The following is a 16962-nucleotide window of genomic DNA, read 5'->3' as shown; positions in this document are numbered from 1 at the left end:
TGTTCAACGCGCGCGAACCTCGCGTTGTTCCCGCTGTAATGCAATCTTGCTGCGAAATTCAAGCAAGAATAAAGCAAATAAGAACGAGCGTTGTTTTTAATTTATCTGAAGAAAAAAAAATGAGGTCACTGTACTCTAAAGTGTAACTGTACTGTGGTGGCGCTTTGTTTTTTAACTATCATCATCATTGATTGCGTCTTCTAAATTTTAGACGCGAGTTTCGCGACTGGGGTTGTAAAGCAGCTATATCGTAGTTTCTTTTTCTTGCCCTGCGTTTTCGACTGCAGCGTTCAATGTCCTACTCACCGCACTTCAAGAGTTCTACCTCATCGCTAATCTATTAATGTGGCTCGCCATGCTTACTGCAGTGCATGCCTCGGATTTAGCTTGCGTCACGTATTCGTCGCCGCGCGCGTTCTGATCTTACATCCGGAGCTACACAGCGAAGCTGTGACCGCTTCGCATGGGATGCATCTCGAGCCCGTGCCTTGCGGCGCGGAGATGAATCGGTGGCCAACGAGGAAGACCTGAGGAGCGCCTGGTACCGGGGCATGTCATGAGTGGGACGGTGAGCCGTCCGACGACCGAATTGCTCAGTCTCGGTGCACCAGCCGGCGCAAACACGGAGCAGCAAAAGCTCGCGACGTCCACGCCATGCGCGTTCCCCGGCGAGATGCCTCCGGGGGGCGAAAGCTGCGGCAAGGACGAGCTGAAAACGCAGTTCACGACGCGCGAAGGCACCTATAGGGTGCTCAGTTTGTCGGAGTACTCGCGACCTAACCGCGTCGGCTACAGCAGCAGCCAGTCCAACAGCCCCGTGAAGGTGTCCTTCGTGTCTCTATCCGACGCCGCCGGGACCGAAGACCGCATCTGCTTCAACGTGGGTCGGGAGCTCTACGTTTACATGTACAGGGGCGTCAAGAAAGTACGTACCTGCTTTCAGTTGTTGAATGTAGGTGCCGGCCAAGTGTTGCGTCCAGCCTGCCAACCGCGCCGCGAACGCAGTGCAATGCGAGCACGTTTTATTTGTTAAATCCATGGCAGCTGTTAAGCGTGTGTGTAACGGGTATGATCCTCCCAAACACCGATCACGCTGACTGCTCACACGGGTGAACGGAAAAAATAAAATAAAATCTGATTCATGTAAATTTGTTTGAACTACCTCGCCTGTATCGAAGTGATCACTTCAGTTTAAATTTGACGTGATGCTAAAAACTGCATTGGCTTCAACGCGGACCCTTATAGAAATGAATGAGCGTGACTTAAATCATAGGTGGCCGTCGAAGTTAACCTGGCATAGGAAATAAAGGAAAAAAAAACTACACTCGGGTATCATGCTAGTGTACAGTACCATCCACTGGTTTGAACTGCCTCGCCTGTACTGAAGTGATCACTTCACTTTAAATTTGACGTGATGCTGTAAACTGTATCAGCTTCAACGTGGGCCAAAAGCTCTGCATTTACATGTGCTGGGACTGTTGTGGAAGTATCATCTTATCATGTGTTGAGCGGTGGCTATATTTAGTACAAAGTAAACAAGAGCAGCAGAGAACTACGAGGGACGTTCTGAAAGTAAGTTTCGTCATTTACTTTCACACGGAAACTTTATTGCCCCCAAAAGAAACATGCCGTGGCATCATCAACTATACACCTTGCACTATTTTTCCCCACAGTGACCACCGAAATTGAGACATTTGTTATAGCATTCAATCAGTTTGAAGAAACCATTCTGGTAAACCAAACTCTATGCCCTGCGATGCAAGGAATTGTCGCACAGCCTGCTCCACCTCAGTATTGTTTTGGAAGTGACGTCCCGAGAGTTCGACTTTCAATGGAGAGAACAAGTGCCCATTCATACCAAATAACAGCATGGACTTCCGTTGGCGATGACCACATCAGCACACATCTGTCTGCCATCGTGACTTGTACTCGGATAACCTCGGGCATGCCAATCTTCTGCTATTCTCTCTTCTTTGACGCTCTGCATATGCGTCATTCCTCCTCCGCTGATGGTCCTTCTGTCGCCATCTCTTTAAAAAAAAAATGACAAAACTTACTTTCAGAATGTCCCTCGTAGATGGTGTGATGAAATTAACCCCTTCCTTATCTTGGACGAGCTGGGTTCTATACATTTCTAATAAAAACGGCCAAGAACGAGCTCAGCTTGTCAATGGTTCTTTGCATTTTCTAGCCAATGCCATGGACAAACCTAGTTTCATCTCGATGCTTAGCCGTGCTTTTGGTAGATGGCTGCACAGAATCCATGGGACAACGCAAGCAAAAGCAAATTTATTCTTTTTGAAGAAGTAAAACAAGTTGGCAGCTGGGGTCTTTTACTCTTTTAGTGTTGCTGATGTACCTGTACATTGTCGTGTTTTTGTCCTGCCATGTCACTGATGTCTGATTAGAATGCGAGGACCATAGGAAAGAAGCATTTGCCACTGCACACTCCATGTCATTTTCTCCCTTTTGCGTAAACAAAAATAAACCGATGTGTTCATTTTGTAATTATAATAATATAATTTTATACAAAACCCAAGCCTGCCGCGGTGGCTTAGTGGCTATGGTGTTGCGCTGCTAAGCACGAAGTCGCAGGATCAAATCCCGGCCGCAGTGGCCACGCCACATTGCAATGGGGTGAAATGCAAAATGCCCGTGTCCCATGCATCTGGGGCACGGTAAAGATCCCCTAGTGGTCAAAATTTATCCAGAGACCCTTACCCTCACTACAGCGTTCCTCATAATGAAATCGTGATTTCGGCGCATAAAAACCCAGAATTCATTCATTCGAGAAAGGTGCATCACCTCCAAGAAAACCTGACGCTGATAGGGTTAAAAATAATTTGTCGATTTTGGGCTGGAATTCAAAATAATTGTGTGGCATGGAAGGGGTTAAAAAAATTTGCAAGCATAGTATGGTGCCGGCTGGTGCAAGATGGCTGTTTAAGATCTACGGGAGGGGCTGTAGGCTGATGATGAAAATTGTGCAAAGAATAAATAAGGCACACCTAATTCCGGCTGCTCAAAGGTTGGTGGCTGTGTACTGCCAGCCATCCATCTTGCTTACTGTGCGTGGTAACATCTAGGTGCACGGTACATGCGGCAGCAGAAAGATTAAATGAAAGACAGGAAGGGTTGATGACATGGACTTCTACCGCTTTTTGCGGTGCCTTTATAAGAACATCGGCCATCCCATCTGTCATCTCTTTTTGTCCTTTTTTATCGTGCACTATGTGAAGTCAAGTTGTACCAACTTGCCCAAACTGGTATACTTTTCTGCATTATATAAGCCTGATTAGCCCGTGCTCCAAAAGCAAAGCCTATAATTACACTACATCTGGTAAACCTATAGCTGTATGTTTTGCCTCTTATTTCAGTGAAAAGGGCACTGCACAGAGTACAGATAAGTTATTCACATTTTTATAGAATTCTGCCTTATGTAACGCAGTGAGGTGCATGTACCTGTCCACATTAGGGTTTGAAATACAAAATTTCTAAGAAAACTAAATTGTCTTGTACGCTCGTATTATGGGATGTCACTCGCAGACCTGTGTAGTGCAAGCTTAACTGCATGCTCTGTCAGGAATAAATGTAAGCCTTTTTGTGGAAACTGCATTACGGTATCTTATAATGGCATTTAAATTCCCATTGCGGATTTTGGACGACATTGAAGAAGGTGACAAATAACAGCTGTATATGATTGGGTTATTGAGTGCAGTATTCCACTGAAAATCCCTAGCTATGTTTGTACAGGAAAACGTGCAGGCAATCATTCTTGTGTTGGCACACTGTATTTCACAGCCTGAGAAACAAGAAGAGTCATTAAGTTATCATTGCATAATGCAATGTAGCTTGAGTGCACAAAATTACTGGCTACATTTTTATATGCAGATAGATGCCCATCTGGACTGCCACTGCTTATCAAATAGCATCATAATACCCAATAGCCTAGCTTTATGACGGCTGGGGCTAGTGTGAAGAGGATTGCTTTACCACTGTGTTGAAAAGCTCGAGTTGGTGAGCCGTTGCTTACTGCTGAATGCTGGCTTTACTTTTTGTGCTCATTGATGTAGGTGAAGTGAGCTGATGAGACATTTGTGCTCTTGCAGGCGGCAGACCTAAGCAAACCTGTGGACAAGCGGGTGTACAAAGGAACATACCCAACCTGCCATGACTTCCACCCATCGGCAACAGCAGATGGTGGCCTACTGTTGCTTGTGGGCTTCTCTGCAGGCCAAGTGCAACTCATTGACCCGGTGAAGAAGGAGCTGAGCCGGCTTTACAACGATGAGCGGTTTATCGACAAGACGCGAGTGACGTGTCTCAAGTGGCTACCAAACTCAAATAGCCTGTTCTTGGTGTCGCACGCCAGTGGCCAACTGTATGTGTACAAGGAAGATCTGCCATGTGGCTCCACACCACCGCACTACCAGCTGTTCAAGCAGGGTGATGGGTTTAGTGTGTTCACGTGCAAGACGAAAAGCACACGCAATCCTCTCTACCGCTGGGTGGTTGGAGATGGTGCGCTGCACGAGTTTGCCTTCTCCCCATGTGCCCGATACCTTGCCACAGCTAGTCAGGACGGCTTTCTGCGCATATTCTGCTATGACACCATGGATCTCGTGGGTCTCGTGCGCAGTTACTTTGGAGGTCTTCTGTGCGTCTGCTGGAGCCCCGATGGGAAATATGTTGTGGCTGGTGGGGAGGACGACTTGGTGACAGTGTGGTCTTTTCAGGACAAGCGTGTTGTGGCGCGTGGCCAGGGTCATCGATCGTGGGTGCAGGGAGTGGCCTTCGACGCCTGCCTCGAAGGCGGGCACGCCTCAGGTGACTGCCCCGCTGACACCTCGTACCGCTTTGGCTCGGTTGGCCAGGACACGCAGCTCTGCCTCTGGGACCTGACCGAGGACGTACTCAAGCAGCCCCGTGCGCCCCGTGCCTCGCTGCTGCTCACTGGCAGCAACAGCCCCAATGCCTGTGGTGCACCTCCGGCCCCTCAACAGACGCGGCAGCAGCAGCAGCAGCAGACGCGCAGCAACAACACTTCCACTGTGGGGTCTCATCAGCGTTTGGTGGGCAGCCCTGCTTGCCCGCGGCTTGACGAGGTGCCAATGCTTGAGCCACACATCTGCAAGAAAGTTGCACCTGAGCGGCTCACCGCACTTGTTTTCAGGGAGGACTGCCTTGTGACTGCCTGCCAGGAGGGCTATGTGTGCACCTGGGCCCGCCCTGGGAGGGCTTCAACTGTCGTCTGACACTGGCCACTTAGAAGTGTGTCCAATAAACCAGCTGCCTTGGCTTGCCACTGAAGGCTGTTTTTCTTTCCAACATCGGATCTCTCCATTTCTACCAATGTGCACATTGTGGTAGCGATCACACTGCAAGGGAAAGCAGTGTCCGCGACAGACGAGAAATCGCAAATGCTTCTTGTACCAGCACTATAAAGTGAAATTCAAACAGAAAATAACTGATCATAATGCTTGTCATGTGTAATTACATGGAAATGCAACATGTAAACTCTTTCTAAGAAAAACGGTTTTTGAGCATGAGGCACTGCCACATGTGCGTTTTGGAGTCGGAATTAGGAAGCCACTGTTTCAAATGCAGTTGAACCTGGAAACAAAGTAACACATTGGAGTATTCGGAATTGTTCACGTTAAGGCCGCCCCACATTCAGTGTTTTCCTGGCATCGACACTGAGGGTGGCGTGCTCAAGATACACCAGATCTCACTGCCGCCATCACCGGGCTCGGCTCGATGACCACAGACCAATCAGCGCTGGTCCTCGTGCCGCTCGTATGGCTGGATGCTTTCTGGCGGCGCTCATCCTACGAGCTTAGAAACATGTCAGAGACCACCGGTAAAAATGCTGAATGTGGAGCGGTCTTTAGAATTCATGCTGATACACGCTAGTGTATGTGTGTAGGTTGGATGAACCACCTTCAGCCTTGCATTTGTCCAAGAATGGCGTGTTTGTTAAGCTACATTTAATGATGGCTATAAATATTCAAGCACTATAAAACTATTGGCCATGAATTTTCAATTTTTCTCACCAAGCACTCACCAAGAAAACTTTGTCTAGGTCAAATGGTTGTGCCATTCACAGTGCCTGTACTTGCCACATTACTGCATAGCCCTAGCCACAAAGTAATTTGGTGGACGGTGTCCTAGATTTTGGAGCTTTTGATAGCTATTTTTGTCATAAGTGTAGTTATAACGGTGTGTGGGTAACCACTCAGTCTCGCCCAGCACCACCATTGCATTGCTTGTGCTGTAGGCAATCCAAGCCGCAGAAAAGTGGCTAAAGCAGTGTTTTCATAAATGCAATATGTAACAAATTGCATCGCACTTGTAGTGCACTGCATCCATGTAAACAGTGGTAATGCACCACTCAGGTGAATTCCATTGGTGCAACCGGAGAGGGTAGTTTGTGACGAGGGTAAGTATTCTCGTGCGTTGCATATGTAAATGCTTGCATATTGCATTGATGGAGAGAAGAAAAATGAAATGGTTGCCACTGGCATCTCTCTCCAACACAGTCGTGGAGCACAAAACACCGCAAACGAGGTACGGTTTGTTTCTAACAAGGATACATTTTATTGTGATGGCAATTAAACTGACACTACAGGGGTATTTTTTCCATTGCTGTTATGTTCCATATATGTATAAGTGTGTGTGTGTGTGTGTGTATATATATTGTAATGGTAACAAAGAATTCCACAAGTGAAAGAAGAGGAAGAGAAGGGCAAGCAGTGAGATAGAGCAACAGAGGGTTAGGTGAATGGTCGGTTTTCGAAACGGCCGATATTTGGGTGTGTCATATACTGCTTGGAAACCATTCAAGGCGCCGAACTTCGTCACTTTATATATATATATATATATATATATATATATATATATATATATATATATATATATATATATATATATATACACTATTTAACTAAATAAATAAAGTTGTCCAGGACCTCTACCAGAGAAGCCCGATACTCATAACTATAAAGTCACGGAAGCTTGCCTCAGCAGATGGAATAGAACATCCTTAAGAATTTCCCGTGTGTAAGGTTCTTTTGTAGCTACAAGGGCTGCTTCTGCGCAGCAGGAGTTGCCTTGCATGCTCTGTCGTGGCATTATGTTGCACTCATGTATACTTGGAACACTGTTTGAGGCGGCGGCAGCGTTGTTGCCCATGAAACAAGTGGCTTGTACCCGCTATGATGGATTGGCCAAGAAATGGGTGGATTATTCGAATTTATAACCACAAACAAACAACTCTTAGAACTACTATGAGCAAGTGCCATTCAAAGGTGAAAGTACATGTTAAAATTAAGACAACAGTAGTAGAAATAATAATTTTTGGAAATGCACACAAAAAAATTCACCAGTGATTATGATACTCCGTAGTGTGAAATTTGAGTGCAGCTCTATACGTGTTTTCATTTTTGTGATATATTGAGGTAAAGAATTTAAGAGAGCCATGTAGCAGAGTCCGCAATCGTCGAAAATCTGATCTGCGGGTCAAGCACGTAGGCTTTTGAACACTACTTGTCAAAAGTTCCAGAGGAATCGTTGCTGCCGCATGGCTTCCAGAAAGTACTATACAATTTACGTCGTGCATACAATCAGATTGCAAAACACTCGCTAACCATGACAATCTAAATAGGTGCAAAGGAGACCAAACCAAGCAAGCACGAGCGAGAGCTGATTCGAGCAGATGATAGTACGAAACGAGCTGTCCAGCTGAGACCAGGTACGAGTACACATCTAGTGGTCGGACGGGTCTGCATGACACCAGTTTCCGGCGCGCACATCACTGAAGGGGCTGCTCTCATTGGCCTCTGCCATTCGCGGCTTGAGTCTTTCACCTGCTGCTTCGTGTTCCCTTTTTGATCTTTTGTTGTGCTCATTCACTTAGTTTTGCCACCGCTGGCACGTACAAACAATGTACAAACACTACAGGGCATTCAGTTGGACTCTGTAAAGAAATTTCTGGACTGTGGAGCAAACATCGCTGTGGTGAATGCCAGGCCCCAAATTAAGGAGTCAAAGAACTTTCTTAAACCTCGCTATTGGTGTCAATGCTTCACCCTTTGGGCAAAACTGCCACTTTTTCACATTTTAACACTGCTGCTGATTAAGTGTTAGAGCGTGATGCACTAATAAATTTCGTATACTATTGCCACATTCATGTAAACTTGCCTTTATATAGCACGACCGAAGTCAACAGGAAAACACAGGTTTGAACAGGTCTAACAAAAGGTGTTGCTGGAGCCAACATGCAGGGCGGTCAATGAAGGATGTGTCTGGAAATTTTCTCGCAACTGTTGGAGAACATTACTCTGCGAGTGTGTTGATAATGACTGCCTCTTTATTATTTTTCTTTTCACTCCTTTACCAGGTACACCCTTCATTGACCTCCCTGCATATTGGCTCCAGCAACACCTTTTGTTTGACCAGTTCAAACCTCCATTTTTCTGTTAACTTCTGTCGTGCTATATAAAGGCATGTTTGCATGAATGTGGCAATAATATATTACATTTATTAGCGCATCACGCTCCGACACTTACTCGGCAGTGTTCACATGTGTAAAAGTGGCAGTTTTGCCCGAAGGGTGCAGCATTGACACCAATAGCGAGGTTTAACAATGTGCTTTGGCTGCTCAATTTGGGGCCTGGCATTCACCACAGCAATGTTTGCTCCACAGCCCACACATTTTCTTATGGAGTCCGATTGAATGCCTTGTAGTGTTTATTATTTTTCTTTTCTCTCAAAGGGAAAACATACAAAGAGGCAGTCATTATGAACACACTCACAGAATAATGTTCTCCAACAGTTGCGAGCGTTCGTATAGTTCAGTCGCCTTCAAGAAGTGCAATAGGAATTTTGTGGCCTTGTGCATGCAATAATGCCAAGGCCCAGGATCAATCATTCGAGCATCTAAGTCTAGCTTGCAGAGCACATCATTGAGCATTTGCAGTGGCACAGAAGGTGCTCTATTGTCTCGTCACGCCAGCAAAAATTGCGCAAATGCACTATTGGCTATTTCTATTAGGAATTAAGGTTGGTAATTTTGATGCATGATTAATAGATTGATCAATTCCATGAATCCCACAAAATGATTAATCTTCATGTCCACCTCTCATTTGATTGACATAATTAGACATGTTTGAATTGTTTAGGAGAGAGAGCAATGGCAGCACACTAACAGAGACTTGCGCTGCTGTCAACTGTTAACGAGCAATGCCAAGGCAAGTGCTTTGTGAATGGTCACCTGGAGACAATAAGCACTCGGGTAGTATTTTGCTATGCATAGCAAGATCGACCGACAATAGTTGCTAGTGGCTACTTTAGCCATAGGCGCTTAGTTTAAGCTCAATCCACAATAGCTGGGACACCCTTTAATAGGTACCTCTGAAGCACATGCACCTTTCACTTGCTGTAGATCCTTATACTTTCACTGCAATGAACAGGTACTATTTTAGTGTCAAACATGCAACCAGTTCTGAATAGAGAAGGGCAAGCTGACAAGGTACGAGCATAAAAGTTTTTCTTTGTCCGAACCTAATGCCCATCACTCAGAATTGGTATTTGTATTGCTAAACTATGAAGCACTGAATTGCAAGAAGGGCTCTAAAAGTGTATTTCGAGTGCATGGGGGACAGCAGCTAGGAATCAAGTCGCCTGTTTAACTGCCCCAGAGCTGGGGACGTTCCACAGTGCAAGAATTTGCCATTGCAAACCAGTTTTGATCCTGTTTTGTTATGTAGCACTGAACTGCAAATGCTGTGTCACATTCGTCAGCTTAGTAAACATGCACACACCAAGTGCACGAACGGGAAACAAATTAATTTATTCTTTGCACAAAAAAAAAAAAAGATGAACTTGATGACTGTGTAAGTATGTACATGTGAAAAAAAAAATTTCCTAAGGCAGACTAAGGCCAGCTCAGTCAACCTCCTCCATGCGTGATGCGTCTTCGTCGTCTCCTTCGAGGGGTGGCATCTCGTCCACTGTGGGTCCCGCTGCCGTGTTGTCTCCAGCACCAGCCACTTCGTCCTCGTCGATGCCAAGGCCAAGCTTGATCATGCGGTAGATGCGGTCTGCATGCAGCTGAGGGTCTTCAAGGGCAAAGCCAGAGCAAAGCAGTGCAGTTTCAAAGAGCAGCATGACAAGGTCCTTGACTGCCTTGTCATTACGGTCAGCATCAGCCTTCTGTCGGAGGTTCTCCATGATTGGGTGGTCTGGGTTCACCTCGAGGTGCTTCTTGGCCGCCATGTAGCCCATGGTGCTGGAGTCTCGCAGCGCCTGCGCCTTCATGATCCGCTCCATGTTCGCGGTCCAGCCATACTGAGAGGTCACGATGCAGCACGGAGACTTGACTAGACGGTTGGACACAATCACCTTCTCGACCTTCTTGTCCAGGATGTCCTTCATGACCTTGCACAAGTTCTCGAACTTCGCCTTGTTCTCCTCCTGCCGCTTCTTCTCGGCCTCATCCTCTGGCAACTCGAGGCCTTCTTTGGTGACGGAGACCAGAGTCTTGCCATCGTACTCCTTCAGCTGCTGTACACAGTACTCGTCGATGGGCTCAATCATGTAGATGACCTCGAGGCCACGCTCACGTACACGCTCAACAAAGGCAGAGTTCGCCACCTGGTCCTTGGACTCGCCCGTAATGAAGTAGATGTGCTTCTGGTTCTCCTTCATGCGCGATGCGTAATCCTTGAGTGAGCACATCTCGTCGCCAGAAGCAGATGTGTAGTAGCGTAGGAACTCTGCCAGCTTCTTACGGTTCTGAGAGTCCTCGTGGATGCCCAACTGCAGATAGAAAAAAAAAAGGGGGGGGGGGGGGTCAAGAAACTCATCTGAATATGAGCTGTGTTGAGTTGAAGTGAACAATGGCAATATTATTTGTAAGTAGGAACAGCTCAGTCCTGCGATGACGGAGAATAAGCCGCGCTAAATGAATGTTTGGGTACGTACGATAGACCACGCCAACTGGGCATACAGAGAGAGGCCCTGACGGATCCGAGTAATACCCAGCTTATGTTCTTCCATATGCACCACCACGTACATCACAGCGCCGACACCGGTACCTCAGAAGAGGCCCAACGTCGGCGCTTGTGCGCGGCGCGTTATGTGCAGGAAGGTTACGCGATGCGAGAAACAAATATATATTTTTTATAAAAATTGCGAGTGCATACCTTAAGGTTTTTGCTGAATTGCTCGTAGAACTTCTTGTACATGTCCCGATCCTCAGCGATGCTGTCAAAGAGCTCGAGGCACTTCTTGACGAGGTTCTTCCTGATCACCTTGAGGATCTTGTTCTGCTGAAGCATCTCACGGGAAATGTTGAGCGGCAGGTCCTCGGAGTCAACGACGCCCTTGATGAAGTTGAGATACTCCGGGATGAGGTCCTCGCAATTGTCCATGATGAAGACCCGGCGCACATACAGCTTGATGTTGTTCTTCTGCTTTCGGTTCTCGAACAAGTCGAACGGTGCGCGCTTGGGAACGAACAGCAGCGCCCGGAACTCTAGCTGGCCTTCAACCGAGAAGTGCTTGACAGCCAGGTGGTCCTCCCAGTCATTGGTCAGAGACTTGTAGAACTCGCCATACTCCTCCTGAGAAATGTCGTCGGGGTTGCGCATCCAGATCGGCTTGGTCTTGTTCAGTTCCTCGTCTTCGGAGTATTTCTCCTTGATCTTTTTCTTCTTTTTCTTGTCCTTGTCGGCAGACTCGTCGTCATCCTCGACGTCCTCGATTTTGGGCTTACCCTCCTCGTCGGGCTTCTCGTCCTCGGTTTTCTCCTCTTTCTCCTTTTCTTCCTCTTCATCGTCGGAGACTTCCTTCTCGCGTTCCTTCTGCACCAACAGACGGATCGGGTAGCCGATGAACTGCGAGTGCTTCTTGACAACATCCTTGATGCGCCTCTCCTCCAGGTACTCCGTCTGATCCTCCTTCAGGTGGAGCACGATTTTAGTGCCGCGTCCGAGAGGCTCGGAGTTGTCCGTGCGAATGGTGAACGAACCACCGGCCGACGATTCCCACGTGTACTGCTCGTCATCGTTGTGCTTGGACGTGACGGTCACCTTATCGGCGACGAGGTAGCCAGAGTAGAAACCTACGCCGAACTGGCCGATCATGCTGATGTCGGCGCCGGCCTGCAGCGCCTCCATGAACGCCTTGGTGCCAGACTTGGCAATGGTGCCCAGGTTGTTGATCAGGTCCGCCTTCGTCATGCCGATGCCGGTGTCGATGATCGTCAGGGTGCGGTCGTCGCGGTTAGGAATGATCTTGATGAAAAGCTCCTTTTGGGCATCGAGCTTGCTCGGGTCCGTGAGAGACTCGTAGCGGATCTTATCCAGGGCATCGGAAGAGTTGGAGATCAACTCACGCAGGAAGATCTCCTTGTTCGAGTAGAAGGTGTTGATGATCAGGCTCATCAACTGGGCGATCTCCGCCTGAAAGGCGAAGGTCTCCACCTCCCCGGAGTCCTCCATGTGTGTTTCCTCAGGCATCTGCACAGACGAACAGAGTCGATCAGTCAAGAGCACTGCCGCCTTGGGCGTTCGTCCCTCAAGAATTCGAAATATGGTAAGAAAAAGAAGGAACGAAAGAAAAATGCGCACACAGCTACACGTAAGAAAAACCGAAGGAAATATCTGCACGAAGTAGCACAAACGGAATGAATAGCCCACTTACTTTGACCAAAGTGCGTAACTTCCACCGACAGTTCGGGAACGCTAGCACTGAACGAACACTGAAATCCGCACACCGTCGGCGCTGGGTTTTAAAGACGCCGGAGAATGTTCTAGACAACGTGTCTTTCTCCTGTACTGCTCCGCGCTTCCGGTACTGATGGCTACGATTTTCAATAAACTTTACAGAGGCGTTTTTGCCCGTTGGAGATCTCAAATTCTGCAGGATAATTTACTTGACGATGACGGTTTTTTTACTTTAAGTTCACGAATAAAATATGTTCACTTTCTTTGTAATAACTATTTACCGGAAGCAGTATTATGGGAGTAAAAAGGCTAGTCGTCTCGAATTTTCTAGAAGCTTCGAGAAACTCTCGGTAAGAAATAGTTCATGTTCCGGCGGAAGTCCCTGTTAAGCGGTGACGTCATGGGGATTTGTTCGTTCTTTTGGGTCTTTGATTAAGTTGTTTTTTTTTTTTTTCTTGCCCGGCAAGTTTCGGGAACGTTCTCGTTGGATCGGGATGAAAGTGACGATTAAACGTATGAGTTTCTCCGATCCTTCATGAATCTTTCGCGCTAGAATCGCCCGCTTAAACAGGCGTTCATGTGTTGTTCTTGTTGGTTCTCGTGTTAATTTCTCCCGCGTTTTTTTCGTTTCGAGGCGTGCACTAACAGACATTTTGACTGGCAATCGCAAAGCTTGCAGCCCACTGGCTGAACAGTACTACAGGGTTTATCGTCTTCATTGGTACTTGCATTTGTGAGACTAAGCAGCGTTGGCTTACGTTTGAGACGCCGTGTACGCGTTTCATCTACGACGCCCGTCATGGCATGCGGCTTATGCGGCTTTCGTAGTACGACGAGAATTTGGTGTGGCAAAATGCTGCTGCTGGAACTGCTATCGTAGGTGTGATTGGGTACGCTTTTTAAAGCGTTATACTGCAAATAAGTGAGACGATAAATAAGACAGACGCGGGCGTTGTCGTCAATCGCCCCCCTCTTGTTGGCGACGCTGTGCTGTGGGAGGAACCCGTTCGTTCAGCGTTTGTGTGTGGAGTAATGCATTGGTAAGCCAAGGAGAGCAGAAAATTTCGGAGAGTATTCTTCGATTTCCCGCCTTCGGCACTCGCTCGGTCGCACTGTTGCCCGAGCGTTGCGTTGGTCTCGTTTATTACTCCATGCCGGGCTAGTTCGTTCCTTTTTTTTTTTTTTTTTTTAATATGTTACCGGTTAAACGATTGCGATTTATGTTGAGGAACAAAAACAAAAGTGCATCGCGGACGCATAAATCGACGGTTCTCTCCATCGTGTAGCACAATTTTTAGCGCTCCAACGACACAATTGTTTCACAGACGCAGCTAGTAGACGCCGCTGCGACACGTGCGATGTTCTGCTGCTCGACACGCGTTGCCGGCTTGCAGGTTGGACCAGCGTGGCCTCTTGGCGCTGGATTGCCAATGACGACAATTGTGGCATTTGCCGAGTGCCCTTTGACGGATGTTGCCCAGACTGCAAAATGCCGGGTGATGACTGCCCGCTAGGTGAGAATGACCCTGGAAGCAAGTCGTCGGCCTACCTCAGTTCTTGTCTGGGCAGTTTTCGTGCAGTATTTATTGTAACAATTCCAGTTTTAATCGGTGTGAATCCTGTGAAGTTTCCTATTCACCCACGTGTCATCAAGCTGCACAGTAGCTCCGGATTAATGCTACTATTGTGATTGTAAGCTAACATGAACCGTTAGAAATGAGGTCAGATGTATGTGAAAATGTAGGATATGCTGAGGAGTTGCAGTCATGGTGGATTGGTGTGGATATGTATCAAGTGACACAGATGTCAGTAATGTCACAATGGAGGGATAAATTCTTGCATGCCTCGTAGCGAAAGCTAGCTACTTTTAATGCTTTGTAGCCACAAAAGTTTCTTTTTTCCATGCATTTTATTGTGCTGTAATCTGGGTCCATGTTGCAGCTTGCAGAATACGAGCACTTTCTAAGCAGGATAGCAGCCAACTTGTACCACAGGAAGCGTAATGATTAACCTTCTGGAACTGCTTGATAGATACCCTGCACCAGGAAGATGCTTCTGCAATTCTTTTGTTTATTCTACCAGCCTCGCTGATGCCAGCTTTCACATTTGCATGCACAATCACATAAAGTCAGGTCAACAACTACACTCTGGCAAGATCCCGAGTTGTTTTAACAGTAAAGATGGAGTACATTGTATTCTGAAGTAGTCAAATACTGAACTTGGCAAGTTTTGAGAACATTTACCAAGCTAAAATGAGTTTGAAAATGTGTGACATCACACTGACGTACTGGTGCTGCGGCTTTAGTAAGTTCTGTGTTTTTTCTAGCATCGTGCTAAAAGTGCACAGTGTGCTCTTTCCCTCTTCCAGTCCATGTTCACTAACAGGAATAAAAGTGCTCTGTAAATGTGATTCGACATTCTTTATTAGTTGACCTGCCTGCATGTGTTCAATGTTGCATGCCATAGCAAGACAACAGCTTGAAATTCAAGAACTGGAAATTTGGGCTTCACTGTCTCCTCTGCTGACCCTCTTACCAGAAAAATGAAAATAAAGGTTTGGAAGAATACTTCTTCACTCTAAAGTGATTTGATGTTTCTTTTTAGTGTTTCATTAACCAAGTTAACGAAGATCTAGCAATTAGCCTCACTGAGCGTGTGCTTCTTCCCATCTCTCCTTTGCAGTGTGGGGCCAGTGTTCGCACTGTTTCCATATCCACTGCATCATGAAGTGGCTGAACTCCCAACAAGTCCAGCAGCTCTGCCCAATGTGCCGTCAGGAGTGGAAATTCAAGGAATGATGGTGCCGGGAAGTTGGAATACAGTTGAACAGTGGCCACCCTAGCTTTCTCTCTCTCTCTCATTTTCTTATTATTTAGCTGGCTCAGCTAGATGCAAGGCAGTTTTCACAAAACAGCCCTGTAATAAATCAGCATGAAGGTATTGCTGGCAAAACATCGCTTTGTGTGACACGTGAGATTAGTAGTGATTAAGGCAAACAAGAAAAATGATCTCAGAAAATGGAGCCTTGAAGTGGTCAAGCAAGCAATGTCGCCGTAGCCAATGTTTCAAAGAGTGGACTTGTCTTTTTTGAACAATTGATGAAGGCAAGTTTGCCAGTCAAAAAGTTTGGCTCTAGCAACAACCATTGTTTGAACTACCATTGATTGCACTAGTAACTAAATGAGGATTTGCAGAATAAGCAAAATGAGTCCTTCAGAAATCCTTGAGATGGAACTAGATTCACCAAAGGGAATATCCAGCTGGATTTAAACTTTCCCGTTCGCCTCTCCTTCTCCGCCTTGCTGGTTTCTTCAGAACATGTTTGGCTAATCAGTGCACCTGTTGGGATCAATTAATTTTCCCTCGTGCGGCCACTCACTTGCCTCCTAGCTAGATTTTAAAAAAAAGGCAAATTTGGTCAGTTTGATGTAAATTACTGTTGTAAAACTGCAGAGAGAGAGAGACAAGGATGAAGAAACAAGAAGCCCCAACCCTCACTGCTAGTCTGTTGTGCACATTCACATGGTTATTTTGTCACATCATAATTGTCATTCTGGGCTGTGCATTTCTTGTTCACTTCTCTCCCATCAGCAACACTATAAGACACTGAGATGTACGTGGTGTTTGTGAAAAAGTAGTTCAAGTTGAGAAATGCACACGAGATTAATTATGACTGTTGTTGCCTGTGTGTACAATCTTTGAAGAATATACTGCAAGGACTGTATGTAATGACTATGAATAGAGCCGCATGTTTGTATTCTTTGTTCATGTGCATTTTCAAGTTGTTGAGATTTAAAAAATAAATGTTTTGCTTCTGGTGTGCATGTTTCGAAGAATTATACTGCAATGGACAACCGTAAGTACCTATGTGTGTGTGCGGAAGCGGGGGGGGCAGACTGCTGTGTGGTAGACACTGAATTGCCACACAAAAGTTGTGTGGCAATTCCATTTGCAGCTGGTCTTAATTAAGGAAGTGAAATTTTAGTAGTTGCCTATCTTATTGTGCTCCACTAAAGGCGCTCTTCTTCTCTCATTATGCATTGGTAATTCAGAACTGTCTTGGAGCTTTCGTGAAAGGACCATTGATGTTTTGCAATATCCTGGAAATAAGCTCCTTGGAAGTGTTCCACTCTAAGCAGACATTTGTGTTCAGAATATATTTTTAGCTAAAGTGAGAAAGCATGCTGGCCAATGTTGTGTATCCACAAATGTGCCTTGTTGTGTTGTTCCCCCC

General features: G+C 46.4%; 3 protein-coding genes across 3 annotated transcripts; 2 read left to right on the top strand and 1 right to left on the bottom strand.

The window, feature by feature from the left end:
- The first annotated feature begins 205 nt into the window (after positions 1-205).
- On the top strand, positions 206-5328 carry LOC142564439 (WD repeat-containing protein 20-like). The gene is made up of 2 exons (XM_075675441.1): positions 206-925; positions 4110-5328. The coding sequence occupies exons 1-2, from the start codon at positions 557-559 to the stop codon at positions 5253-5255; spliced, it is 1515 nt and encodes a 504-aa protein (XP_075531556.1). The 5' UTR covers positions 206-556; the 3' UTR covers positions 5256-5328.
- Positions 5329-9831: 4503 nt separating this feature from the next.
- LOC142563648 (heat shock protein HSP 90-alpha-like) lies at positions 9832-12824 on the bottom strand. Its single transcript, XM_075674232.1, has 3 exons — positions 12706-12824; positions 11205-12521; positions 9832-10818 (listed from the first exon to the last, which is right to left on the bottom strand). Exons 2-3 carry the CDS (start codon positions 12519-12521, stop codon positions 9946-9948), a joined length of 2190 nt encoding a protein of 729 aa, XP_075530347.1. The 5' UTR covers positions 12706-12824; the 3' UTR covers positions 9832-9945.
- Positions 12825-13088: 264 nt separating this feature from the next.
- Positions 13089-16548, top strand: lmgA (anaphase promoting complex subunit lemming A). Its single transcript, XM_075674233.1, has 3 exons — positions 13089-13241; positions 14123-14242; positions 15411-16548. Exons 1-3 carry the CDS (start codon positions 13223-13225, stop codon positions 15524-15526), a joined length of 255 nt encoding a protein of 84 aa, XP_075530348.1. The 5' UTR covers positions 13089-13222; the 3' UTR covers positions 15527-16548.
- The last annotated feature ends 414 nt before the right edge of the window (positions 16549-16962 follow it).

Source organism: Dermacentor variabilis, chromosome 11 (genome assembly GCF_050947875.1).
Source record: "Dermacentor variabilis isolate Ectoservices chromosome 11, ASM5094787v1, whole genome shotgun sequence".
In the NCBI taxonomy this organism is placed as follows: Eukaryota; Metazoa; Arthropoda; class Arachnida; order Ixodida; family Ixodidae; genus Dermacentor; species Dermacentor variabilis.
Note: the sequence above shows the minus strand (reverse complement) of the source record. Positions and strands in the feature narration are given on the sequence as shown.

Excerpts from the sequence above, each read along its gene's own strand:
- LOC142564439 (XM_075675441.1), top strand. The coding sequence starts at position 557 with ATGAGTGGGACGGTGAGCCGTCCGACGACCGAATTGCTCAGTCTCGGT. Across the intron at positions 926-4,109 it reads TGTACAGGGGCGTCAAGAAA|GCGGCAGACCTAAGCAAACC; the intron begins GTACGTACCTGC and ends GTGCTCTTGCAG.
- lmgA (XM_075674233.1), top strand. Across the intron at positions 14,243-15,410 it reads GGGTGATGACTGCCCGCTAG|TGTGGGGCCAGTGTTCGCAC; the intron begins GTGAGAATGACC and ends TCTCCTTTGCAG.
- LOC142563648 (XM_075674232.1), bottom strand. The coding sequence starts at position 12,521 with ATGCCTGAGGAAACACACATGGAGGACTCCGGGGAGGTGGAGACCTTC. Across the intron at positions 10,819-11,204 it reads AATTCAGCAAAAACCTTAAG|TTGGGCATCCACGAGGACTC; the intron begins GTATGCACTCGC and ends TTCTATCTGCAG.